This window comes from Pleurodeles waltl, chromosome 12, assembly GCF_031143425.1.
Source record: "Pleurodeles waltl isolate 20211129_DDA chromosome 12, aPleWal1.hap1.20221129, whole genome shotgun sequence".
Lineage (NCBI taxonomy): Eukaryota > Metazoa > Chordata > Amphibia > Caudata > Salamandridae > Pleurodeles > Pleurodeles waltl.
Window position 1 is genome coordinate 9,011,035 of NC_090451.1, and position 26,801 is coordinate 9,037,835.

At 49.2% G+C, this 26,801-nt stretch overlaps 1 protein-coding gene across 3 annotated transcripts in view; it reads left to right on the forward strand.

The window, feature by feature from the left end:
• LOC138268127 (CTD small phosphatase-like protein 3) overlaps positions 1-26,801 on the forward strand; it is a 173,666-nt gene that overhangs the window by 141,554 nt on the left and 5,311 nt on the right. For 2 of the 3 annotated variants that reach the window (XM_069217533.1, XM_069217535.1), the window contains exon 11: positions 7,096-7,191. The exons of the other annotated variant lie outside the window; for it this stretch is intronic. In XM_069217533.1, coding sequence (XP_069073634.1) covers positions 7,096-7,191 — 96 coding nt within the window. The remainder of the gene's footprint in view (positions 1-7,095; positions 7,192-26,801) is intronic. 3 annotated transcript variants of the gene reach the window in all.

The window sequence follows — 26,801 nt, forward strand, 5'->3', positions numbered from 1 at the left end:
GCAAATCTTGCACATTTCCCTCCGATATCTGGTCTTCGTCGGAGAGAGTCCCCTGATGCTGCACCCACTGGAACTTCAGGTCCCACTGCACAGCCCCCATATGCCATCGGCATGTGTCATTAGCAGGGCACAGGAGGGCATAAGGCCCAACAGCCTCTGAGTCAACCTCACCAAAATCCAAGATAAAGGCGCTGAAACATTTGTTTCAAAGGTTGAATATCCTGGACTCGCTGCTGGGGAGAAGCCCAAAAAGGCACTGTGTCCAGAACAGCTCTGATGAAAGGGAGCCTCTTGGTGGGAGTCAGGTGTGACTACTGCATGTTTGTAGCGAACCCCAGCGAATGCAAGAGTTCTATCGTAGTCCAGAGACAACAGCCAGTTGTTGAGAAAAAGTAAGACTGAAACCCCTGATCTGTGCAGATGAGCTGCGACCACCGCCATCACTTTAATGAACACCGAGAGGTGCTGGGAAGGCCAAAGTGGGGCACTGTGAACTGAAAGTGCTCATGGCCTACTGTGAACCTCAAGGAAATTCTGTCGGCAGGCAGGACTGTAATAAGAAAATAAGCATCATGGAAGTCCAACACTACCATCCAGTGTGAGAAAGTAGCCTCTTTCTAGCATGGTTACCCCCACCTAAGACCTGTTGGTGAGTGTGTGTCAGTGTGTTTTGCCTGTCTCACTGGGATCCTGCTAGCCAGGAGCCCAGTGCTCATAGTTTGTGGCCTAATGTGTATGCCTGTGTAGTGCCTAACTGTGTCACTGAGGCTCTGCTAATCAGAACCTCAGTGCTTATGCTCTCTCTGCTTTTAAATTTGTCACTGTAGGCCAGTGACTTAATTTACCAATTTCTATTGGCGTACTGGACCCCCCCTTATAAGTCCCTAGTATATGGTACCTAGGTACACAGGTCATTGGGGTTTCAGGAGATCCCTATGGGCTGCAGCATTTCTTTTGCCACCCATAGGGAGCTCAGACCATTCTTACACAGGACTGCCACTGCAGCCTGAGTGAAATGGTGCACACACTATTTCACAGCCATTTTCACTGCACTTAAGTAACTTAAGTCAGCTATATTTCTAACCTTCACTTGCTGAAGGTTAGGTGCATAGTTACTAAGTGTGAGGGCACCCTTGCACTAGCAAAGGTCCCTCCACATAGTTCAGGGCCATTTCCCCGGACTTTGTGAGTGCGGGGACACCATTACACGCGTGCACTACGTATAGGTCAATGCCTATATGTAGCTTGACAATGGTAACTGCGAATATGGCCAAGTAACATGTCTAAGATCATGGAATTGTCCCCCATTTCAAATCTGGTATTGGGGAGCCAATTCCATGCATCCTGGGGGCTCCACCATAGACCCCAGTACTGCCAAACCAGCTCTCTGAGGCTTGCGCTGCAGCTACAGCTGCTGCCACCTCACAGACCGGGTTCTGCCCTCCTTGGGTCTGGGCAGCCCAGTCCCAGGAAGGCAGAACAAAGCATTTCCTCAGAGAGCATGGTGTTACACCCTCTCTCTTTGGAAATAGGTGTTATAGGCTGGAGAGGGACAGCCTCCCCAGCCTCTGGAAATGCTTTGAAGGGCACAGATAGTGCCCTCCTTGCATTAAACCAGTCTACACCGGTTCAGGGACCCATTCTCCTCTGCTCTGGTGGGAAGCTGGACAAAGGAAAGGGGAGTGACCACTCCTCTGTCCATCACCACCTCAGGGGTGGTGCCCAGAGCTCCTCCAGTGTGTCCCAGACTTCAGCCGTCTTGTGGGGGCACTCTGGAGGGCTCTGAGTGGTCAGTGCCAGCAGGTGACGTCAGACCCCTCCTGCTAGGTCCATACCTGATAAGGTAGCAAATCCCCCTCTCAGAGCTATTTAGGGTCTCTCCTGTGGGTTCTCTTCAGATTCTGCTTGCAAGTTTCCTTCAGGAATCCTCTGCAACAACTTCAGACTCTTCTGACCTGGGATCAACCGCAGCCTGCTCCAAGAAACGCTGTAACTGCAACAAAGTGTCCACAAGAGACACTTTTCTTCAGAAACCTCAGCTCCAAGTCAGCAACTGCAACAGTTACCACGGTGTGCATGCTCTGGGGACTCCCTGTCTTCATCCTGCACCAGAAGGACTGAAGAAATCTCCAGTGGAGTGGCGACACCTTCCAAGGTGACGACCGGTACCCTGGGACTCCTCTCACGGTGACGAGCATTCTCCTAAGGACACAGAGGGTGGACATCATTGACATAGACTGTCCTAAGGTCCTGCTGATGCAATTTGGAGGAGTTAAGACCTTGTCTTTCCTGAGAACGATGGTACTCCTGTGTATTGTCTTCTTCGCCTCCTGAGGCCTCTGTGCACTCTTTGCAACATTCCTTCATGCACAGCCTGGCCCAGGGTCCCCAGCACTCCACCCTGCGACGCTCAACTCGCTGAGTTGTTCTCCAGCTGCGTGGGACCTTCTTTTGTTGTGCTTCATCAACTGCATTTTGCACCTCCTTTGATCCTGGATCCTGCGGCTACTGGGGGTGCTGGCTGGCATCCTAAGGGCTCTCTGAAGTGCTGTGAGCCGCTTCTTCCTCTTCACACAGAAATGAGGCCCCCAGGTCCCTCCTGGGTCCATCCAGTGCCATTTTCATGAAAAACACACTTTTGCCATAGCCAAGGCTTGTTGATGCCTTCCAACACAAAATCTCACCTGCAACAATCTTCACGCCGTGAGACATCTTTAGCATCATTCAGGAACCCACTGGCATCTTCCTAGGCTGCATTTCTGCAGTCTTCGACTAACTGGGGACTCTTCTTTTGCACCCTCTTCTGGGTTGGCAGGGGCTCCTATCCTTCCTGGAACTTTTTGACTTCTGGACTTGGCCCCCTTCCTTTGCGGGACTTCAGGTCCAATAATCCAGCAGTTGTTCTTTGCAGACTTAGTTGGCTGCTGCAAAATCCCCAAAACAAGGTGTAGTGTGTCCTAAGGAAACTTGCTGTACTTTACTCCTGCTTTTCTGGGGTGGGGTAATTTACTTACCTTTACTGTATTCTTAATCGACCAGTGATTCTGCACATGCTACACTTGTCTAGGGGGGAATTCGTGGTTCACATTCCACTTCTTTAGTATATGGTTTGTGTTGCCCCTAGACCTATTTTCTCCCATTGCATTCTATAGGATTTCCTACTGTTTCCATTTTTCTATGACTATTTATTTGTCTAATTTTGGTGTCTAGTGTATATATTGTGTATAATACTTACCTCCAGAAGGAGTATTGTCTCTAAGATATTTTTGATACTGTCACCCAAATAAATACCTTTATTGTTGGTAACACTGAGTATTCTTTACTTGTATATAAGTACTGTGTAACTATAAGTGGTATTGCATGAGCTTTGCATGTCTCCTAGTTCAGCCTAAGCTGCTCTGCTATAGCTACCTCTATCAGCCTAAGCTGCTAGAACACTACTACATTCACTAACAAGGGATAACTGGACCTGGTGTAAGTACCCAAGGTACCCACTACAAACCAGGCAAGCCTCCTACATCCAGTCTCCTAGCCCAGAGCAGATAACCTGGGCTAGAGTAAGCATTTTGAACTTTGTGAGGAAGAGATTGAGGGATTGAAGGTCTAGGATAGGGTGGAGGCACTTGTCCTTTTTCGGTACCTTAAAGTAATGGGAATAGCAACCACAGCCTACTTCTGGCACGGGAACCCTCTGTATGGCTCCCTTGGCCAAGATAGCCGTAACTTCCTTGCAGAGAAGGGACAGATGATCCTCTGTCATCCAATCGTATGATGGTGGCATGGAGGGGTAGTCTTGAAGGGGATGGAGTAGCCCCTTCTGGCAATGTGCAAAACCGCCTGTCTGACGTAATGGATTGCCAGCTGCGCAAGTGACGGCGAATCCTGCCTCCTATTGGCTCTTGGTGGGGAGTCACACTAAGAAGTCTTAGAGGAGGCTGCAGAAGGGGAAGCAGTTGACTGGCCAGTTCACTGGCTCCCTGAGCCATTAAGGTTGGTGGATCCCATGATCTCAACGACGCAGAGGCTGGGCAGCATGCGTGGAATGGTGGCTGGCCAGTAATGGACATGGTTGGAGGCTCCTTCTGCAGACACACATGGGGTGAAAGGCAGACTGACAGGGGGACGAGTGCCCACTGTGAGGCCCAAGGCCTAGGGCATAGCACGAGAAGGCTTGAAGCACTCGAGCACCGAGTCTGCCAAGTCTCTCAAGAGACTGGTGCCATCAAAGGGCATGTCCATCAAAGTAGCGAGGACAGCCACCAAAAAGTCATAAGTTTTCAACTAGGCGTGGTGCCTCAGAGCCACTGTCCACGAAACCGTTCTCTGCCCAGTATGTCAGTTGTATCCAGTCCACAAAGGATAGTGAACTTTTCTGCATCTTTCCCATCGGCAACTGCCTGAGAAGGTACAGCCCGCCGTCCTTTGGGACCTGTAGCAGCACTTGCGCAACTGGATCCCACAGTGTGTAAGAATAACAGCCCAAAAGGCATGTGGTGTTCAAGGACTGCAATGCTAGGCTGGAGAAAAAAATCTTCTTCCCAAGTATATCCAACCTTTTGGATTCCCAATCTAGGGGTGCGGAAGGGAAAGTGCCTTGGGAAGTGGAGGCTTGGATGTCCAAGCTCTCAGGGATAAGAAAGCTTTCGTCCCCGGAGCGGGGCGATGGCGCGGGCAGTTGTGCTGTTCACAGGGACCCCTGTCTTGGGTTTTGACCAGGAACCCCAGTAGGACATCCATACGGGCTTCATTAAATGGGAGCATGGGTTCAGAGGTTGAAATCCCAGGCTGAAGCACCTCTGTCAGGAGGCTAGTCCTGACTGACACCAAAGGCAACTCAAGGTCCAAGACCTCAGCTGCTCTCCTCACCACTATTGAGTAGTAAGCTCACTCTTCCATAGCCACGGTAGGAGGAGAAAGCATGCCAGTATCTGGAGATGTATCCAGTCCGCTGGCCTCACCCAAGTTGGTACACCAGTCCATAGGGTCTTGAAGCTGGCATTCTAAAGGGACCACCGACCCCTCCCATTCCTCACTATAGGAAGCTGGCTCTCTATATAGTTGTGGGAGGCTGGCTCAGTTTATGGTGTACACCTATGGTGTGGCACCCTATACTGAGTCCTGGCAACTCTTAGTGATAGTGAATAGGTGTCCAGATAGCAAAAGCTCCTAGGGGTAGCTGAGGTGAGCAGCAGAAGCAAATCCAGGAGGAATGTAAAGCACTTGCAATACCACAGTAGTCAGACAGTAACTCACTCACAAGAACGAACCACACAAGTGTTACAAAAACAAGAGATACTTTATTACAACACTACTACTAGAACAGCATTGGTTTATCTCCATTTGGAGATACCTACACACAATACATACACAAAATAATCAACAGAAATAACATACAATATACAGGGCCCTATGGTGCCCAACCATATACTAAGGAAGTGGAATGTGAAATAGTGAACCCAACTAGGGTAAGCGTGGTAGTTTGCTAGGGGCTGAAACACCAGAGGTAAGTAAGCGAAGTGTCCCCAGTGACCAGGTTCAAGATAGTTACCCATGCAGTCATCCCTTAGGCTAACACAGGGAGTAGTGGTTGGAGTTGATGAGGCTCAGGACCCTTCTTGGCGGACACGAGGAAGGTTTGAGAGTGCCCACTCCAAGATACCCAGAAGATGTACGCTGAGGGGAGAAGGGACTCTCTCTGAAGTTAGTGGATGCCTCTGATTGTCCAGCTGTTATCACGACCCATGGACCACGCCTGTGGAACCCAAGGACGGATTCTGGACGTGGAGGACCTGGAAAGGAAGGGGACAGAAGGCAGCACCCTCGGAGGTGCCCAGGTGGTGCCGGTGGCAATTCTCACCTGCTGCCGAAGACTGACGCAGAGCTGACCGAATCCTACTGGTGCACAGGGGTACTGTTCAGAAAATTATCCAGATCAAGCAGACGTTTGTGAGAAATTCAAAAAGGAAGTCATCTGCAATTCGAAGTGTCTATCAGATATACTGGCTACAGACATGAACAGTTTCATCCAAGGCACAAATTTAAAAAGTGGACACTTCTACCCAAAGCCGTCCTTGCCAGCATGGAAATTGCTGTCCTGTACATTTGACACACAAGTATCGTATTGTTGCCCACTAATGTTTCCTACCACCATTCCAGACACTACAACCACAAAAAACTATCACACAATTTGCACACACATATTTCATCTTGTAGGACAAAACCTTTCTGTAAAGCAATCCGACATTCATGGAACCCAGCATTGCACCACATTATGTAAACATTCACGGCTACCTTTGCTGATGACTTCTTGACCCAAATGGAACCATAGACATATCTGTGTCAGGAAGGTGATACACACAGCATTTGAAATGGCATTCGTGTCTACCCGCTGCAATTTCACACAAATATTAAGAACCTCCACAAAACGTAACATTGAACATTTTACTGATGCAATCAGCTCTGGTTATTTCTTAGAACTTCCCATGGAAAGGATTGGGTATTTGAACACTGTTTCCATCTTGCTCAAAGAAATCTCTGTCTCCAGTCGAGCCACCTTTATATTACATAATCTGCTCTCAGATAAACAACACAGAACCTCATTTCTTCTCCCAAGATAAAATAAGCTTTAAACACGGACAAGCAGAGAAATGAAATCTTTCATTCCAATTCCCCTCAGACTTCATTTGATACGGGGGAGGATATCAAACATACCTTATAGCAGACAGAAAAAAGTATCATAAAGGAGCTGCAACCCGTGCTCATACCGGCCACCTGGTCTATCACAGCACACAAACGACCACCTAATATTTTAAAGCTACTTGTAACATTTTACCAGAAACCAAACTATGCACAAATGAAAAAAACAGTTCTTGTAGATCTCTTCCTGGATCATTCACTCCCATTATTTCAAAGTCCCTCTTACCCTCCAGTCACAGACCCTCTCTGGATATCTTCACGCAGCCTTTCATGTCTCTTCACAGGCCATCCCTATCTATTTATGGATTCTCCCCACTTTTCTTAATGAACCCTTAGCTCCGTTACCTCAGACCTTCCCCTTCCCCTCCTCCTCACCAGTCTCTTTCCCTCTTGTTGCAGAATTTGAATCGAATCCCAGTGAAGAGTTGGTTGGGGGACCCTGAAGATGAGGAGCTCCTCCAGCTGATTCCTGTGCTCGAGAAGATGACGCAAGTGGTAAGGAGACCGATCTCACTTTGGTTATATGCCTCTCTGTGCACTATTTCAAGATTCCCATCTCCAAGCTTCACAACCTCTGAACCCACCTCAAACCTGAGCAGTAGCCTCACTTCTCTGTCAGCGGCAGGATCTTAAATATCCTTGGCACTTGTCCTGATTCCACTTCTTCTGTGATCACGGGATCCCTATATCAACCACCTTTACCCCATGGTACCCGCTCCTGCCCACATTTCCAGCGTCTCATCGGACACCTGTACAGAATGGCTTCACCGCTGATACTGAGGTCACAGACCCGGTTTCTCCATGCTCACAGGATGACTCTGGCAACCCAGAAGACCACCTGTCCTACATTCTTTGCTCCACCCTGCTTACCTCTACCAGAAACGCCAGTGACTTCATCTGAAAAAACATCTCCCTTATGGGAACTTCTTCCCTTACCGCCAAACTGGCAGTTGTCACAAGGCCTGATTCTTCAGATTATGGCTAGAGAACCCCTCAATACTCTCAGCCAAGCATGTGGAGCAGGCGACAGATCCTTTCATATGTGCTCACAAGGTGAGTCATCTTTAAAATTCTAATTACCTTCCTAAAATCTTTGAGCTCCTATTTACCAGCTACATAACTGCAGCAGTTTAAAAATAGGTGAAGCTCACCCATCTCACCTCTTGTTTACCGGTGCATTTATATATGTGGAAACCAGTGAGAACACATCTATCTGGCACACATTTCACTACAATAAAGTGCTTAAAAGGCAGACCAGATCGGGCTGTCGCATCGCTAACAGGTGAGAACCCTCTGTCTCTTGTCTTCACTTTCGCTCCAAGACTCTTCAGGTTTTATGGAGACGAACGAGTTACTTACCTTCGGTAACGACTTTTCTGGTGGATACATTAGCTACCTGTGGATTCCTCACCTGATGAATACTCCCATGGCGCCAGCATTTGACGGAAATCTTCTTACTAGTCTCTGCACGTCGACGAGGACGTCACTCTAGCCCACGCGACGCCGTCTGATGTCATACAGGCAATAAGAAGTCCTCGCCGACGTGCCGATGACAGTACCAACATTTTTTACGTGCATGAGAATAATAATAATAACCCAATGCAATGAAAGAGCAAAGCAACATCTCTTAATATTGTAAATCACACAACATTGCAATAAAATAGCTGTAGATTTAATATAACCTTTTTTTTTTTTTTTTAAACAAATAAATATATTTATACATACGAATCATGTATATACCCAATATATATATAGATTTATATATAAATATACACATATATACAAATATCATACATGCAAAATGTATTGCAACTTTGAAGACCAAAAGGAGCACACTCAAGGATTGCTTGGAGAGACCAAAAAGGCAACGGGGAGGCGGGTGGGACCGTGAGGAATCCACAGGTAGCTAATGTATCCACCAGAAAAGTCGTTACCGAAGGTAAGTAACTCGTTCTTCTGATGGATACAACTACCTGTGGATTCCTCACCTGATGAATAGAGTCCCAAAGCAGTACCACGCCCGGCGGTGGGTGCCTAAATGGTCAAACCAAGAAATCCTGCAGCACTGACCGTGCAAAATGACCGTCCCTTCTGACCTCAGAGTCCAAACAGTAATGTTTCACAAAAGTGTGAAGGGACGACCAAGTTGCGGCCTTGCAGATGTCAACCACAGGAACACCCCTGGCCAAGGCCGAAGAGGCCGACTTAGCTCTGGTGGAGTGAGCTCTAATGCCCTCAGGCGGATCCTTCTTTGCCAAAGAGTAACAGATTTTAATGCAAAGAACAACCCACCTGGAGAGTGTTCTCTTGTGGACTGCCTTTCCTCTCCTCTTGCCCACGTATCCGACAAACAGCTGATCCTCCAGCCTGATATCCTTCATTCTGTCGATATAGAAGCTCAACGCCCTTTTTGGGTCCAGGCGATGTAGTCTTTCTTCCTCCTTTGAAGGATGAGGCGGAGGATAAAACGTGGACAAAGTGATTGTCTGAGCCAAATGGAAGGGTGAAACAACCTTCGGAAGGAAAGCAGCCTTGGTCCTCAACACCACCTTATCCCCATAAAACGTTATATAAGGGGGTTTAACCGATAAGGCCTGCAACTCACTCACTCTCCTTGCAGATGTTATAGCTACCAGGAATACTGTTTTAATAACCAAATACCTTAAGGGGCAAGAATGCATAGGCTCAAAAGGGGACCCCATAAGGAAAGTCAGGACCAAGGACAAATCCCATTGAGGCATAACGAATGGTTTTGGAGGATATTGATTCAGAAGACCTTTCAAGAATCTGAGAACAATAGGGGATTTAAATAACGATGGTTGGTCTGGAAGACAAATGAAGGCTGACAAGGCCGACAAATAACCCTTAATGGTAGCTACTGCACAACCTTTCTGCGCTAGAGACAGTGCAAAAGACAAAACATGTGACAGATGAGCATGTAAGGGATCAATCTGTCTCTCTCCACACCACATAACAAATTTAGACCACCTATTAGCGTAGATAGATTTAGTGGAGTGTCGCCTGGCCGCTAAGATAACATCCACTACATCAGGCGGGAGAGAGAAGGAACTCAGGTTGCCCCGTTCAATCTCCAAGCATGTAGGTGCAGACTCTGGAGGTTGGGGTGTAAAACCTGCCCCTGCGACTGCGAGAGGAGGTCTGCCCTGAGAGGGAGACGGAGCGGAGGGCACAGTGAGAGTTGGAGAAGGTCGGAGTACCATACCCTCCTTGGCCAATCCGGAGCTATTAAGATGACTTGGGCCCGGTCTTGGCGAATTTTCCTCAACACTCGAGGAATCAAGGGTATGGGGGGAAACGCGTAAAGCAACTGGTCGCACCAGGTTATCTGAAACGCGTCCCCCAACGCTCCCTGCATCGGATACTGGAGGCTGCAGAATAACGGGCAATGCGCGTTCTCCCGAGTGGCAAACAGATCTATCCGAGGAAACCCCCACATCTGGAAGATTAAACAGACTTGATCTGGATGGAGACGCCACTCGTGGTCTGCCGAGAATTGGCGACTGAGACTGTCCGCACGTACATTCAAGACCCCGGCCAGATGATTTGCCACCAAGCAAATCTGATGGTCCTTTGCCCAGGACCATAGCCGAAGAGCTTCTCTGCAGAGAAGGTACGACCCTACTCCTCCCTGTTTGTTTATGTACCACATCGTGGTAGTATTGTCCGTCAGGACCTGTACCGACTGACCACGAAGGGATGGGAGGAAGGCCTTGAGAGCCAAACGTACAGCCCGTAACTCCAACAGATTGATATGAAACACCTGTTCCTCTGGAGACCAAAGCCCTTTGATCTCCAGATCCCCCAGATGAGCTCCCCATCCTAGGGTGGAGGCATCCGTTATTACCGTGGCCACTGGTGGCGACTGCGCGAACGGCTTCCCCTGTGAAAGATTGTTGCCCGCAATCCACCACTTCAATTCCACAGCAGCATCTCTGGAGATCTTGACAGTACCTTCTAAATCTCCCTTGTGTTGAGACCACTGCCTTCGGAGGCACCACTGAAGAGCCCTCATGTGCCAGCGAGCATGCGTGACCAACAGAATGCAGGAGGCGAACAGACCGAGCAGACGAAGGACCTTGAGGACTGGAACTACCGCTCCATTTCGAAACATTGGAACCAATTCCTGAATATCTTGAATCCGCTGAGGCGGAGGAAAGGCTCGACTCAATGTTGTATCCAGTACTGCCCCTATGAACAGGAGGCGCTGAGAGGGCTCCAGGTGAGATTTGGGCACGTTCACCGAAAAGCCCAGGTCGAACAACAACTGGGTTGTTGACTGCAGATGATGCGACACAAGCTCCGGGGACTTGGCTTTGATCAACCAGTCGTCCAAGTAAGGGAATACTGCTATCCCCTTCCTTCTGAGCTCCGCCGCAACCACTGACATCACCTTTGTGAAGACTCGAGGTGCTGAAGTAAGACCAAACGGGAGGACCGCAAACTGATAGTGCTGCGACCCTACCACAAACCGGAGATACTTCCTGTGCGACTTGAGTATCGGGATATGAAAGTAAGCATCCTGCAAGTCGACAGACACCATCCAATCTTCCTTGTTCAACGCCAAAAGCACCTGTGCTAGGGTCAGCATCTTGAACTTTTCCTGTTTGAGGAACCAATTCAAGATCCTCAGATCCAGGATTGGTCTCAACTGACCATCCTTTTTGGGAATCAGGAAGTATCTTGAGTAACAACCTCGACCCTTTTCCTGCTCTGGGACCAACTCTACCGCGCCCTTTGAAAGGAGGACTTGAACCTCCTGTTCTAGCAACAGGAGGTGTTCTTCTGAACAATAAGATGGGCGGGGCGGGATGAGGGGCGGGAACTCCCGAAAGGGAAGGGCGTAGCCTTTTCCCACAATGCCGAGAACCCAAGTGTCCGTTGTGATAGACTTCCACTTGTGGAGAAAACGCTGTAATCTTCCCCCTACAGGAGAGGAGTGAGTGGGAAACGGTGGAAGCCTAAGGCTGCTTCCCCTGCTGCACCCCTCCAGAGGACGAGGAAGAGGCAGAGTGCTGTTGAGAGGCTCCTCTGGTACGGACCCCACCCCTCCCCCTCCCTCTAAATGACCTATAGGGGAGGGAAGAGGCGGGTTGCTGGAACCTCCCCCGAAAGGAAGAGGAATAAGAGCCACGCCCAAATCCCCGAAACCTCCTGAAAATTCTAGAAGAGGCAGAGGAAGAAGGAGCTTGCAGTCCTAACGATTTGGCTGTGGCTCTGCTCTCCTTAAATCGTTCCAAGGCTGAATCTGCCTTGGCTCCAAACAGTCTGTCCCCATCAAACGGGAGGTCCAGCAGGGTCGACTGCACATCCGCAGAGAACCCTGAGTTTCGGAGCCAGGCCTGTCTTCTTGCCACCACAGCCGTGCCCATCGCCCTGGCCACCGAGTCGGTCGTGTCCAGCCCAGACTGGATAATCTGGGTCGCGGCAGCCTGGGCGTCCGAGACCACATCCAAAAGACCCTGGGGAAGCTCCGTGAATGAAGACGAAATATCATCCATCAGCGCATGGATGTACCTCCCCAGAATGCACGTGGCGTTGGTGGCCTTCAACGCCAAACTGCATGACGAAAATATTTTCTTGGACTGCGCATCCAGTTTCTTGGAGTCTCTGTCTCCAGGCACCGTCGGGAAGGAACCAGGCGCTGACTTTGAGGAACAGGAGGCTTGCACCACCAAGCTCTCCGGCGTAGGGTGTCTAGAGAGAAAGCCAGGGTCAGATGGTGCAGCTCGATACCTCCTAGCCACAGCCCTATGAACGGCCGAGGAAGACACCGGCTTCTTCCACACCTCCAACACCGGATCCAGCAAAGCCTCATTAAATGGCAAGAGAGGCTCAGCTGCAGCAGAGGCCGGATGCAATACCTCTGTCAGCAAATTCTGCTTTGCCTCTGCCACCGGCAAAGGCAGGTCCAAAAAGCTCGCTGCCTTCCTCACCACAGCATGAAAGGAAGCAGCCTCCTCCGTATATTCCCCTGGAGATGAAAGGTCCCACTCAGGGGAAGTGTCCAGCCCACTGGCTGTATCCAGACCATGCAGTCCGTCTCCAGAGTCCTCAATCTCTCCCTCCTCTAGGACTCGCTGGTACTCTTGCTCTTCTAAAAGACGGAGAGCACGCCTCCTCGAATGAAGTCTCTCCTCGATACGCGGAGTCAACATGGCCTCCGCCGACGTCGAAGAACGGCGCCGATCTCCAGAAGCATCTGACGCCGCGTCCGGCGCCACAGGCAGCTTCGGCGCCGAGGCAGGAGCCGGAGGACGAGGTCTTGGAGCCGATGGACCAACCGGAGTCACAGGGCAAAATCCTGACTTCGACGGAGGGGCAACCTCCGGGGCCGAAACATCCGAAGCCACCGGAGCGGCCACCGACGCCGGCACCGGCGCCGAGCCCACATTCCCAAAAGGGAGAAAGGGCATAAAGGGTGCCGGCCGAAGAGGCGCAGGATCACCCAACGAAAAGGCCAAGGGCCCCGAAGGACCAGCCGGAGCAGCTCCTGGAGCCATCTGCTGAAAGATGGTATACATCGCATTAAGAAACGCGGTACTATCGGCTCCAGGAGTGGGAAAAGCCGGATACTGGGGTGCCTGGATCGAGGGCGACCCCGACGCCGGCCTCGACGTCTGCGACGCCGGAGAAAACACAAGAGGCTGCACCACCTCAATCACTGACGCCTGACCAGGTGAAGTCGGTGACGCCGGAGAGGGCAACGGCGTCGATGGATGCGGCGTGACCGTGGGGCTGACCTCCCAAGTCCTCCGACGCCGAGCCGAAGGTGACCTCGAACGAGACTCCTTGCTGGAGTGACGTCGTGAGTCTCTACGGCGCCGGGAGTCTCGATGACGCCGGTGAGACCTTGGCGAAGAAGACTTCTTATGATGTTTCTCCTTCTTCTTTGACTTTGCCATGAATAACTTGGCCTCGCGCTCTTTGAGGGCCTTCGGATTCATGTGTTGACATGAATCGCAAGTCGAGACGTCGTGGTCGGAGCTCAAACACCATAGACAGTCGGAGTGAGGATCTGTAACTGACATCTTGCCCCCACACTCTCGACAGGGCTTGAAACCCGACTTCCTCTGAGACATTGTTACCGCAGAGAAGACTACGCAGCAGACAATACACTGTAACCACGAAGGTAACAGTAACTCCCTCGAAGATAACCGTTTCGAATGCACGGAAAAAAGGGAACTGTCATCGGCACGTCGGCGAGGACTTCTTATTGCCTGTATGACGTCAGACGGCGTCGCGTGGGCTAGAGTGACGTCCTCGTCGACGTGCAGAGACTAGTAAGAAGATTTCCGTCAAATGCTGGCGCCATGGGAGTATTCATCAGGTGAGGAATCCACAGGTAGTTGTATCCATCAGAATGATGCCTTTCCTACCTAGTTGGGAAGAGAAGCTCTGTTAGTAACACACCCTACCAAGTTAAAGTTCTGTTTCTGCATAAATGCATCCCATTAGCTTGCAACCCAAAACTGGCACACATTGTGAAAGTCAGTGCCCTATTGCATGCTTGTTTTTGCAGCTCTTCCCTCTATCGAAAGGCCCTCCATTCGTGTTACCCCTCCAGCAGGACCTTCATTCCAAGCAGAGGTGCGTGTTTCCTCCATTTGCTTGGATAAGAGACTGGCTTCATCCCCTGAGCTGTTAACCTGTAGTCATCATCTGCTTTCTCAGGAAAATTATCATTTTTCTAAGATGCGAGAAACAGCTCAGTGGGCTCTAGCATAGGTGCTCAGCTCAGTTTGTGTGGCTGGGTAATAAAGTAATGAATGAACTGGTTATTGTGAACATTACACCATCTGTCATGTTTCCTCGCATTTGGCCGGTTTAGGTCTCCAGTTTGAGTGATGCATACTGTCCGGAGCTGGGTTCTGTTTGCAGTACCCCCCAATGTTTGCCTGGTTTGTAGATGCAACTTCGACTGAAGTGCCCTGGGTTACTGCTAACCAGGTCCCAAGTGCCAGTTCCTTCCCTAAAACAAGACACCTGGTCACTTGATCCGCAAGTGACCAGGCCCTTCAGCCCCCTGTAAGTCCCTAGTAAATGGTACCCCTGGTACCTAGGGCATGAGTACTGAGAGGGCCCCTCAGAGCTGCAGCAACTTGTGCCACTCTGAGGAACCCAGCACAAACCTTACGCAGACTGCCACTGCAGGCTGCGTGACAAGGTGCTCCCAAAATAGAAAATACAACATGACACACAGCCTGTGTGCCATGTCCCCTAAACAATGCATGCAATATATGTAAGTCACCCCTCTAGCAGGTCTTACAGTCCAAAGGCAGGGTGCAATATATTACAAGTGAGGACGTACGTACATGAGCAGATATGCCCCTGCTATGTCTGTCGATTATTTGACATAGTTAAATGTACAAGGAAGCCATTCTAAATGCATGTGCTGAACACTGGTCACTACGAGTTCCCCAGCTACATGATTGCTTCTCTGAATCCTGGGATGTTTGGTATCAAACATATCAGAATAATAAACCCTCATTGACCCCAGGGATGGATGTATTAACAAAATGCACACAGAGGGCCCCCTGAACACCTACCAGCTACTAGTGTGCTGACTGACTGGTCCTGACCACTTCAGCCACCAGAGATGTGTTTCTGGCCCCCCACAGTGAGAGCCAGTGCTCTCGGTAGCCTAAGACAAACGCCTTCTCTGGGTAGAAGTGTGACCTCCTGTTCCAGGCTGGATGGGCATTTCAGGGTGCTTGGCTTTGTAATGCGACCCAGATCTCTCCAGATGGTGGAGATGACCGACCCCCCCCCTGTCCTGATCCACCTTTTGGCAGCAGCATAGGTGGGAAAATTACTTAAATTAGGAGGGCCCACTTCATGCCACTCCCACCCCAAGGTAGACAAGCTGAAGTGGACACTATTTTTCAAAATCCTCCATTTGGATGGAATTAGGCCACTTGAGTTAGGGTTATGCCCACTTCCCAGTGGAAGTGGTCATAAGAAAGGTGTAGTCACCCTAGAGGTGATCAACCTATTGGCTAACGCCTGGCATTCTCTGTAATGCCCCTAAATTAAGTATTTAGGTGGCACCCCTGAATCGAGGAACTCCAGATTCTGACAACCTAAGACCCAGACAAAGAAGAGTTACACCCTCAGAAGAGGAAAAGAAGCAGATGACCTGGACCCAGCCCTCTAGTCTGCCTGCTGACCTCAAAGGATCCTGCACACAAAGCCAACCCCTCCAGCCTTCAATAAAGACTCAAGTCTCCCGTTGGCAGCGGACTTGCCTTGCTAGATGAAAACCTCAAAGAAGAGACTCTGCAGCTGCTGGACCCTGGAAACCAGACACCAGAAGTGACCACTGCACCCGACTTCCATGACCCAAGATGAAGCCAAACAATGGTTCCAACGCGGGTCCCCAGTTGCCCAGAGACTAAATCCAGTGTGGTCTCACCCATCTTGGACTCCCCAAAGATGCCTGAAGCCTCTTCACGCAGGCCCCCTCTCCCACAGGCTTCTGGAGATAGAAAATTCGACAGCTACAGCAATCACTGCACATGTGACCCCTGACCCCAGCTGAGGTGGGTCATCAGTGCCAACAACGTCCGACCCCCTGACTGCAAGTGCTCCTGGATACGAAAATACGACGCCTAAGGACCTCCTTGCATCCGTCGCCCCTGGGCACAGGAGAAGAGGACCAAAGGTGCACCTACATTCCTGAGCACCCCAAGTCTACTACATACCTGCTTGTTGTAACTGACTGGCTTCCTAGCCAGAGCCTGTAGCCTGTCTTCATGACAAACTCCCATCGGAAACCACTGGGCACCCATTCTGCACCTCTGCACCCGGCCGCCCCAGTGCCGCTCAGTCTGGCCTGTTGGTGTGGTTCTGATCAGTGCCCAGTCCTTACCTTAACTCCCTGAGCTTAGTTTCGTAAGTTGTTGTTAACCCTGTGTTTGCTGAGCATTGATGTATAGTATTTAAGCTTAAAAGTCTACTTACCTGATTACGAAGTTCTTGAGTTTGAAACATATATAAAAATAATTGTTATTTTTCTAAATTGGTCTTGGATTTATTCTTTGAGTATGTCGCTCATTTATTGCCTCTGTGAGTACAACAAATGCTTACCCCTACCCTCCGATAAGCCTAACTGCTCCCTCACACTACCACAAATAGAGCATTTATCCTATTTGCTTTTGCCTTTGCAATACCAGTTGGGTACTGTAGGAAAGTACCATCTTGCCTGGCATGTTACCCCCATTTTTTCACTGTATATATGGTGTTTTAGTTGTATGTGTCACTGGGACCCTGGTAACCCAGGGCCCCAGTGCTCATAAGTGTGCCTGAATGTGTTACCTGTGTAGTGACTAACTGTCTCACTGAGGCTCTGCTAATCAGAACCTCAGTGGTTATGCTCTCTCATTTCTTTCCAAATTGTCACTAACAGGCTAGTGACCATTTTTACCAATTTACATTGGCTTACTGGAACACCCTTATAATTCCCTAGTATATGGTACTGAGGTACCCAGGGTATTGGGGTTCCAGGAGATCCCTATGGGCTGCAGCATTTCTTTTGCCACCCATAGGGAGCTCTGACAATTCTTACACAGGCCTGCCACTGCAGCCTGAGTGAAATAACGTCCACGTTATTTCACAGCCATTTTACACTGCACTTAAGTAACTTATAAGTCACCTATATGTCTAACCTTTACCTGGTAAAGGTTAGGTGCAAAGTTACTTAGTGTGAGGGCACCCTGGCACTAGCCAAGGTGCCCCCACATGGTTCAGAGCCAATTCCCTGAAGTTTGTGAGTGCGGGGACACCATTACACGCGTGCACTACATATAGGTCACTACCTATATGTAGCTTCACCATGGTAACTCCGAATATGGCCATGTAACATGTCTATGATCATGGAATTGCCCCCTCTATGCCATCCTGGCATAGTTGGCACAATCCCATGATCCCAGTGGTCTGTAGCACAGACCCTGGTACTGCCAAACTGCCCTTCCTGGGGTTTCACTGCAGCTGCTGCTGCTGCCAACCCCTCAGACAGGCAGCTGCCCTCCTGGGGTCCAGCCAGGCCTGGCCCAGGATGGCAGAACAAAGAACTTCCTCTGAGAGAGGGTGTGACACCCATTCCCTTTGGAAAATGGTGTGAAGGCAGGGGAGGAGTAGCCTCCCCCAGCCTCTGGAAATGCTTTGTTGGGCACAGATGTGCCCAATTCTGCATAAGCCAGTCTACACCGGTTCAGGGACCCCTTAGCCCCTGCTCTGGCGCGAAACTGGACAAAGGAAAGGGGAGTGACCACTCCCCTGACCTGCACCTCCCCTGGGAGGTGTCCAGAGCTCCTCCAGTGTGCTCCAGACCTCTGCCATCTTGGAAAAAGAGGTGCTGCTGGCACACTGGACTGCTCTGAGTGGCCAGTGCCACCAGGTGACGTCAGAGACTCCTGCTGATAGGCTCCTTCAGGTGTTAGTAGCCTATCCTCTCTCCTAGGTAGCCAAACCCTCTTTTCTGGCTATTTAGGGTCTCTGTCTCTAGGGAAACTTTAGATAACGAATGCATGAGCTCAGCCGAGTTCCTCTGCATCTCTCTCTTCACCTTCTGCCAAGGAATCGACTGCTGACCACGCTGGAAGCCTGCAAACCTGCAACATAGTAGCAAAGACGACTACTGCAACTCTGTAACGCTGATCCTGCCGCCTTCTCGACTGTTTTCCTGCTTGTGCATGCTGTGGGGGTAGCCTGCCTCCTCTCTGCACCAGAAGCTCCGAAGAAATCTCCCGTGGGTCGACGGAATCTTCCCCCTGCAACCGCAGGCACCAAAAAGCTGCATTACCGGTCCCTTGGGTCTCCTCTCAGCACGACGAGCGAGGTCCCTCGAATCCAGCGACTCTGTCCAAGTGACCCCCACAGTCCAGTGACTCTTCAGCCCAAGTTTGGTGGAGGTAAGTCCTTGCCTCACCTCGCTGGGCTGCATTGCTGGGAACCGCGACTTTGCAGCTACTCCGGCCCCTGTGCTTTTCCGGCGGAAATCCTTTGTGCACAGCCAAGCCTGGGCCCACGGCACTCTAACCTGCATTGCACGACTTTCTAAGTTGGTCTCCGGCGATGTGGGACTCCTTTGTGCAACTTCGGCAAGCACCGTTTCACGCATCCTCGTAGTGCCTGTTTCTGGCACTTCTCCGGGTGCTACCTGCTTCAGTGAGGGCTCTTTGTCTTGCTCGACGTCCCCTCTCTCTTCAGGTCCAACTTGCGACCTCCTGGTCCCTCCTGGGCCCCAGCAGCGTCCAAAAACGCCAAACGCACGATTTGCGCCTAGCAAGGCTTGTTGGCGTCCTTTCGGCGGGAAAACACTTCTGCACGACTCTCCAAGGCGAGAGGGATCCGTCCACCAAAGGGGAAGTCTCTAGCCCTTTTCGTTCCTGCAGAAACCTCAGCTTCTTCTGTCCAGTCGAAGCTTCTTTGCACCCGCAGCTGGCATTTCCTGGGCATCTGCCCATCTCCGACTTGCTTGTGACTTTTGGACTTGGTCCCCTTGTTCCACAGGTACCCTAGATTGGAAATTCACAGTTGTTGCATTGTTGGTTTGTGTCTTTCCCGCATTATTCCTCTAACACGACTTCTTTGTCCTTAGGGGAACTTTAGTGCACTTTGCACTCACTTTTCAGGGTCTTGGGGAGGGTTATTTTTCTAACTCTCACTATTTTCTAATAGTCCCAGCGACCCTCTACAAGGTCACATAGGTTTGGGGTCCATTCGTGGTTCGCATTCCACTTTTGGAGTATATGGTTTGTGTTGCCCCTATCCCTATGTTTCCCCATTGCATCCTATTGTAACTATACATTGTTTGCACTGTTTTCTAAGACTATACTGCATATTTTTGCTATTGTGTATATATATCTTGTGTATATTTCCTATCCTCTCACTGAGGGTACACTCTAAGATACTTTGGCATATTGTCATAAAAATAAAGTACCTTTATTTTTAGTATAACTGTGTATTGTGTTTTCTTATGATATTGTGCATATGACACTAAGTGGTACTGTAGTAGCTTCACACGTCTCCTAGTTCAGCCTAAGCTGCTCTGCTAAGCTACCATTATCTATCAGCCTAAGCTGCTAGACACCCTATACACTAATAAGGGATAACTGGGCCTGGTGCAAGGTGCAAGTACCCCTTGGTACTCACTACAAGCCAGTCCAGCCTCCTACATTGGTTGTGCAGTGGTGGGATAAGTGCTTGAGACTACTTACCACTCTTGTCATTGTACTTTTCATAAGAGAAAAATATACAAAACAAGGTCAGTGTATATACACATAGCCAAAAAGTTTTGCATCTTCCTCTTTTCACTCTTTTCTAAGTGCTGAAAAGTACTTCTAAACTTTCAAAAAGTTCTTAAAAGTTTAAAAAGTTTTTTTCTGTCTTTCCAAAAAGTTCTGAAAACTTTTTTCTCTTTTTCTATCACTTTAACTCTCTCTAAAAAATGTCTGGCACAGGCCAAAGTGTTGATCTGTCCAAACTTGCATATGACAACCTTAGCTGGAAAAGAGCAAGGAGTCTCTGTATAGAGAGAGGTTTGAGTGTAGGGAAGAATCCTGCCTTGGAACTATTACTTAACATGCTTATAGAACAGGATAAGGCCAGAGGTGCCCCATCTGTTGAAAAAGTACCTAATAGTTCCCAATCTGATTCAGGGACTCCCCCAGGAAAAGATTCAGGAAATAAACTTCCTAGCCTGCCCATTACTAGACAATCTAGCATAGATGGTAATGATGATGAGCCACACCAAAGAAATAGTGTTGTCTCACATCATAGCAAAAGCATTTATTCTCACCATACTGGTAGTAATGTTTCGGTAAACCAAGCTGTTAAGTTGGCTTCTGTAAGGGACAGGTCTCCTTCTGTTCATTCCCATCATAGCTCTGTTTCTAGAAATGTCCCTCCCACCAACCCTGATGACAGAATGTTAGAGAGGGAACTCAATAAGTTGAGGGTGGAACAAACCAGACTGAAGCTTAAAAAGCAACAGCTGGATTTGGATAGACAGTCTTTTGAATTAGAGAAGGAAAGACAGAAGTTGGGTTTAGATACCCATGGTGGCAGCAGCAGTATTCCCCATAGTCATCCTGCAAAAGAGCATGATTCCAGGAATCTGCACAAGATAGTTCCCCCTTATAAGGAGGGGGATGACATTAACAAGTGGTTTGCTGCACTTGAGAGGGCCTGTGTTGTACAGGATGTCCCTCAAAGGCAGTGGGCTGCTATCCTATGGCTATCATTTAGTGGAAAAGGTAGGGATAGGCTCCTTACTGTGAAAGAAAATGATGCTAATAATTTCCAAGTTCTTAAGAATGCACTCCTGGATGGTTATGGCTTAACCACTGAACAGTACAGGATAAAGTTCAGAGAGACCAAAAAGGAGTCTTCACAAGACTGGGTTGATTTCATTGACCAGGCAGTGAAGGCCTTGGAGGGGTGGTTACATGGCAGTAAAGTTACTGATTATGACAGCCTGTATAACTTGATCCTGAGAGAGCATATTCTTAATAATTGTGTGTCTGATTTGTTGCACCAGTACTTGGTGGACTCTGATCTGACCTCTCCCCAAGAATTGGGAAAGAAGGCAGACAAATGGGTCAGAACAAGAGTGAACAGAAAAGTTCATACAGGGGGTGACAAAGATGGCAACAAAAAGAAGGATGGTAAGTCTTCTGACAAGGGTGGGGACAAATCTAAAAATGAGTCTTCATCAGGCCCACAAAAACACTCTGGTGGGGGTGGTGGGTCCAAATCCTCCTTTAATCAGAACAAGGAAAAGAAACCATGGTGCTATTTATGTAAAATAAAAGGCCATTGGACAACAGATCCCAGTTGTCCAAAGAAAGGCACCACAGCTCCTACCACTACAACCCCTACTGCTACACCTAGTGTCCCTACTAATAGCAGTGGTGGTGGGAGCAAACCTACTAATAGCCAATCCAAGGTAGTAGCTGGGCTCACTTTTGGTAATTTAGTTGGGGTTGGTCTGATTAGGGAGACCACAGAGGCTACTTTAGTCTCTGAAGGGGCTATTGATTTAGCCACTTTGGTTGCTTGCCCCCATAACTTGGAGAAGTACAAGCAACTAACCCTAATAAATGGTGTTGAGGTCCAGGCCTACAGGGACACAGGTGCCAGTGTCACAATGGTGATTGAGAAACTGGTGCACCCTGAACAACACATACTTGGACACCAGTACCAAGTAACCGATGCTCACAACATAACACAAAGCCACCCCATGGCTGTTGTAAATCTCAACTGGGGGGGGGTAACTGGTCCAAAGAAAGTTGTGGTAGCTTCAGATTTACCTGTAGACTGTCTATTAGGGAATGATTTGGAGACATCAGCTTGGTCAGATGTGGAGTTGGAGGCCCATGCAGCAATGCTGGGCATCCCAGGGCATATTTTTGCTTTGACAAGGGCTCAGGCCAAAAAGCAAAAAGGACAGGGAAGCTTGGATCCTGGAACAATGGACCAAGTACTCCCTAAAGCTAGGGCTAGTAGAAGCAAACCACTTCCTACTATCCCTCCCTCTACAGTGGATTCTACTTCTGAGGAAGAAGAATTCCCTCCCTGTGCAGAACCTACACCAGAGGAGCTGGAAGCAGACACTGCTGAGCTTTTGGGTGAAGGGGGGCCTGCCAGAGAGGAGCTGAGTGTGGCACAGCAAACCTGTCCCACATTAGAGAGTCTCAGACAGCAAGCTGTCAAACAGGCTAATGGGGATGTCAGTGACTCTCACAGAGTTAACTGGGAGGACAACCTCTTGTACACTGAGCATAGGGATCCTAAACCTGGAGCTGCCAGGAGATTAGTGATTCCTCAGGAGTACAGAAAGTTCCTCCTAACACTGGCACATGACATTCCCTTAGCTGGGCATCTAGGACAAATGAAAACTTGGGACAGGCTTGTTCCCCTGTTTCATTGGCCTAGGATGTCCGAGGACACAAAGGAATTTTGTAAGTCCTGTGAAACCTGTCAAGCCAGTGGCAAGACAGGTGGCACTCCAAAGGCACCCCTTATCCCACTGCCTGTGGTTGGGGTTCCCTTTGAAAGGGTAGGGGTTGACATAGCTGGCCCCCTTGACTCTCCTACTGCTTCAGGCAATAGGTTTATCTTGGTGGTAGTGGACCATGCCACAAGATATCCTGAAGCAATTCCTTTAAGGACCACTACAGCTCCTGCAGTGGCAAAGGCCCTCCTGGGAATATTTTCCAGGGTGGGCTTCCCAAAGGAAGTAGTATCAGACAGGGGAAGCAATTTCATGTCTGCATACTTAAAGGCCATGTGGAAGGAGTGTGGTGTAACTTACAAGTTCACAACACCCTATCATCCACAAACAAATGGACTGGTGGAGAGATTTAATAAAACTCTCAATGGCATGATTATGGGTCTCCCTGAAAAACTCTGCAGGAGATGGGATATCCTTCTACCATGCCTCCTTTTTGCCTACAGGGAGGTACCCCAGAAAGGAGTGGGCTTCAGCCCCTTTGAACTTCTTTTTGGACACCCTGTTAGGGGTCCACTCACACTTGTAAAGGAGGGTTGGGAACAACCTTTAAAAGCTCCTAAGCAGGATATTGTGGATTATGTACTTGGCCTCAGATCAAGGATGGCTGAGTACATGAAAAAGGCCAGTAAAAACCTTCAGGCCAGCCAAGAGCTCCAGAAGCAATGGCATGATCAAAAGGCTGTTTTGTTTCAGTACCAACCAGGGCAGAAAGTGTGGGTCTTGGAGCCTGTGGCCCCAAGAGCACTCCAAGATAAATGGAGTGGACCCCACACAATTGTTGAAAAGAAGGGTGAAGTCACCTACTTAGTTGACTTAGGCACTGCCAGGAGTCCCCTTAGGGTGTTCCATGTCAACCGCCTGAAACCCTACTATGACAGGGCTGATCTCACCCTGCTCATGGCAACTGATGAGGGACAGGAAGAAGACAGTGATCCTCTACCTGATCTCTTCTCTTCCACAGAGCAAGATGCTCTTGTGGAAGGTGTAGTTTTGGCTGATTGTCTTACTGCTGAGCAGAAAGACCATTGCATAAATCTCCTAGGACAATTTTCAGAACTCTTCTCTACTGTGCCAGGCACCACTTCTTGGTGTGAGCACACTATAGATACTGGAGACAGTTTACCTGTCAAAAGTAAGATCTATAGGCAGCCTGACCATGTCAGGGACTGCATAAAGCAAGAAGTTCAGAAAATGTTGGAACTAGGAGTGGTTGAGCACTCTGACATTCCATGGGCTTCCCCTGTGGTACTGGTACCAAAACCCAATTCTAAAGATGGAAAGAAAGAAATGCGGTTTTGTGTAGATTATAGAGGTCTCAACTTGGTAACCAAAACTGATGCTCACCCTATACCCAGGGCAGATGAGCTTATAGATACACTGGCATCTGCCAAGTATCTAAGCACTTTTGATTTGACTGCAGGGTATTGGCAGATCAAATTATCAGAAGATGCTAAATCTAAGACTGCATTTTCTACCATTGGAGGACATTACCAGTTTACTGTAATGCCTTTTGGTTTGAAAAATGCACCTGCCACTTTTCAGAGGTTGGTGAACACAGTCCTGCAAGGGCTGGAAGCTTTCAGTGCAGCATATATGGACGATATAGCTGTCTTTAGCTCCAGCTGGGATGATCACCTGGTCCACCTATGGAAAGTTTTGGAGGCCCTGCAAAAGGCAGGCCTCACTATCAAGGCTTCAAAGTGCCAGATAGGGCAGGGTAAGGTGGTGTATCTGGGACACCTTGTTGGTGGGGAACAGATTGCACCACTTCAGGGGAAAATCCAAACTATTATTGATTGGGTTCCCCCTACCACTCAGACTCAGGTGAGAGCCTTCCTAGGCCTCACTGGGTATTACAGGAGGTTCATTAAGAACTATGGCTCCATTGCAGCCCCTCTTAATGACCTCACATCCAAGAAAATGCCTAAAAAGGTATTATGGACAGCAAGCTGTCAGAAAGCTTTTGAGGAGCTGAAGCAGGCCATGTGCTCTGCACCTGTCCTGAAAAGCCCTTGTTACTCTAAAAAATTCTATGTCCAAACTGATGCATCTGAATTAGGAGTAGGGGCAGTCCTATCACAACTTAATTCTGAGGGCCAGGATCAACCTGTTGCTTTTATTAGTAGGAGGTTGACCCCTAGAGAAAAGCGTTGGTCTGCCATTGAGAGGGAGGCCTTTGCTGTGGTCTGGGCTCTGAAGAAGTTGAGGCCATACCTGTTTGGCACTCACTTCATTGTTCAGACAGACCACAAACCTCTACTTTGGCTAAAACAAATGAAAGGTGAAAATCCAAAATTGTTGAGGTGGTCCATATCCCTACAGGGAATGGACTATACAGTGGAACATAGACCTGGGAGTAGCCACTCCAATGCAGATGGACTCTCCAGATATTTCCACTTAGACAATGAAGACTCATCAGGTCATGGCTAGTCTTATTGTCCTTCGTTTGGGGGAGGGTTGTGTAGGAAAGTACCATCTTGCCTGGCATGTTACCCCCATTTTTTCACTGTATATAGGTTGTTTTAGTTGTATGTGTCACTGGGACCCTGGTAACCCAGGGCCCCAGTGCTCATAAGTGTGCCTGAATTTGTTACCTGTGTAGTGACTAACTGTCTCACTGAGGCTCTGCTAATCAGAACCTCAGTGGTTATGCTCTCTCATTTCTTTCCAAATTGTCACTAACAGGCTAGTGACCATTTTTACCAATTTACATTGGCTTACTGGAACACCCTTATAATTCCCTAGTATATGGTACTGAGGTACCCAGGGTATTGGGGTTCCAGGAGATCCCTATGGGCTGCAGCATTTCTTTTGCCACCCATAGGGAGCTCTGACAATTCTTACACAGGCCTGCCACTGCAGCCTGAGTGAAATAACGTCCACGTTATTTCACAGCCATTTTACACTGCACTTAAGTAACTTATAAGTCACCTATATGTCTAACCTTTACCTGGTAAAGGTTAGGTGCAAAGTTACTTAGTGTGAGGGCACCCTGGCACTAGCCAAGGTGCCCCCACATTGTTCAGAGCCAATTCCCTGAACTTTGTGAGTGCGGGGACACCATTACACGCGTGCACTACATATAGGTCACTACCTATATGTAGCTTCACAATGGTAACTCCGAATATGGCCATGTAACATGTCTATGATCATGGAATTGCCCCCTCTATGCCATCCTGGCATAGTTGGCACAATCCCATGATCCCAGTGGTCTGTAGCACAGACCCTGGTACTGCCAAACTGCCCTTCCTGGGGTTTCACTGCAGCTGCTGCTGCTGCCAACCCCTCAGACAGGCATCTGCCCTCCTGGGGTCCAGCCAGGCCTGGCCCAGGATGGCAGAACAAAGAACTTCCTCTGAGAGAGGGTGTGACACCCTCTCCCTTTGGAAAATGGTGTGAAGGCAGGGGAGGAGTAGCCTCCCCCAGCCTCTGGAAATGCTTTGTTGGGCACAGATGTGCCCAATTCTGCATAAGCCAGTCTACACCGGTTCAGGGGACCCCTTAGCCCTGCTCTGGCGCGAAACTGGACAAAGGAAAGGGGAGTGACCACTCCCCTGACCTGCACCTCCCCTGGGAGGTGTCCAGAGCTCCTCCAGTGTGCTCCAGACCTCTGCCATCTTGGAAACAGAGGTGCTGCTGGCACACTGGACTGCTCTGAGTGGCCAGTGCTACCAGGTGACGTCAGAGACTCCTGCTGATAGGCTCCTTCAGGTGTTAGTAGCCTATCCTCTCTCCTAGGTAGCCAAACCCTCTTTTCTGGCTATTTAGGGTCTCTGTCTCTGGGGAAACTTCAGATAACGAATGCATGAGCTCAGCCGAGTTCCTCTGCATCTCTCTCTTCACCTTCTGATAAGGAATCGACCGCTGACCGCGCTGGAAGCCTGCAAACCTGCAACATAGTAGCAAAGACGACTACTGCAACTCTGTAACGCTGATCCTGCCGCCTTCTCGACTGTTTTCCCGCTTGTGCATGCTGTGGGGGTAGCCTGCCTCCTCTCTGCACCAGAAGCTCCGAAGAAATCTCCCGTGGGTCGACGGAATCTTCCCCCTGCAACCGCAGGCACCAAAA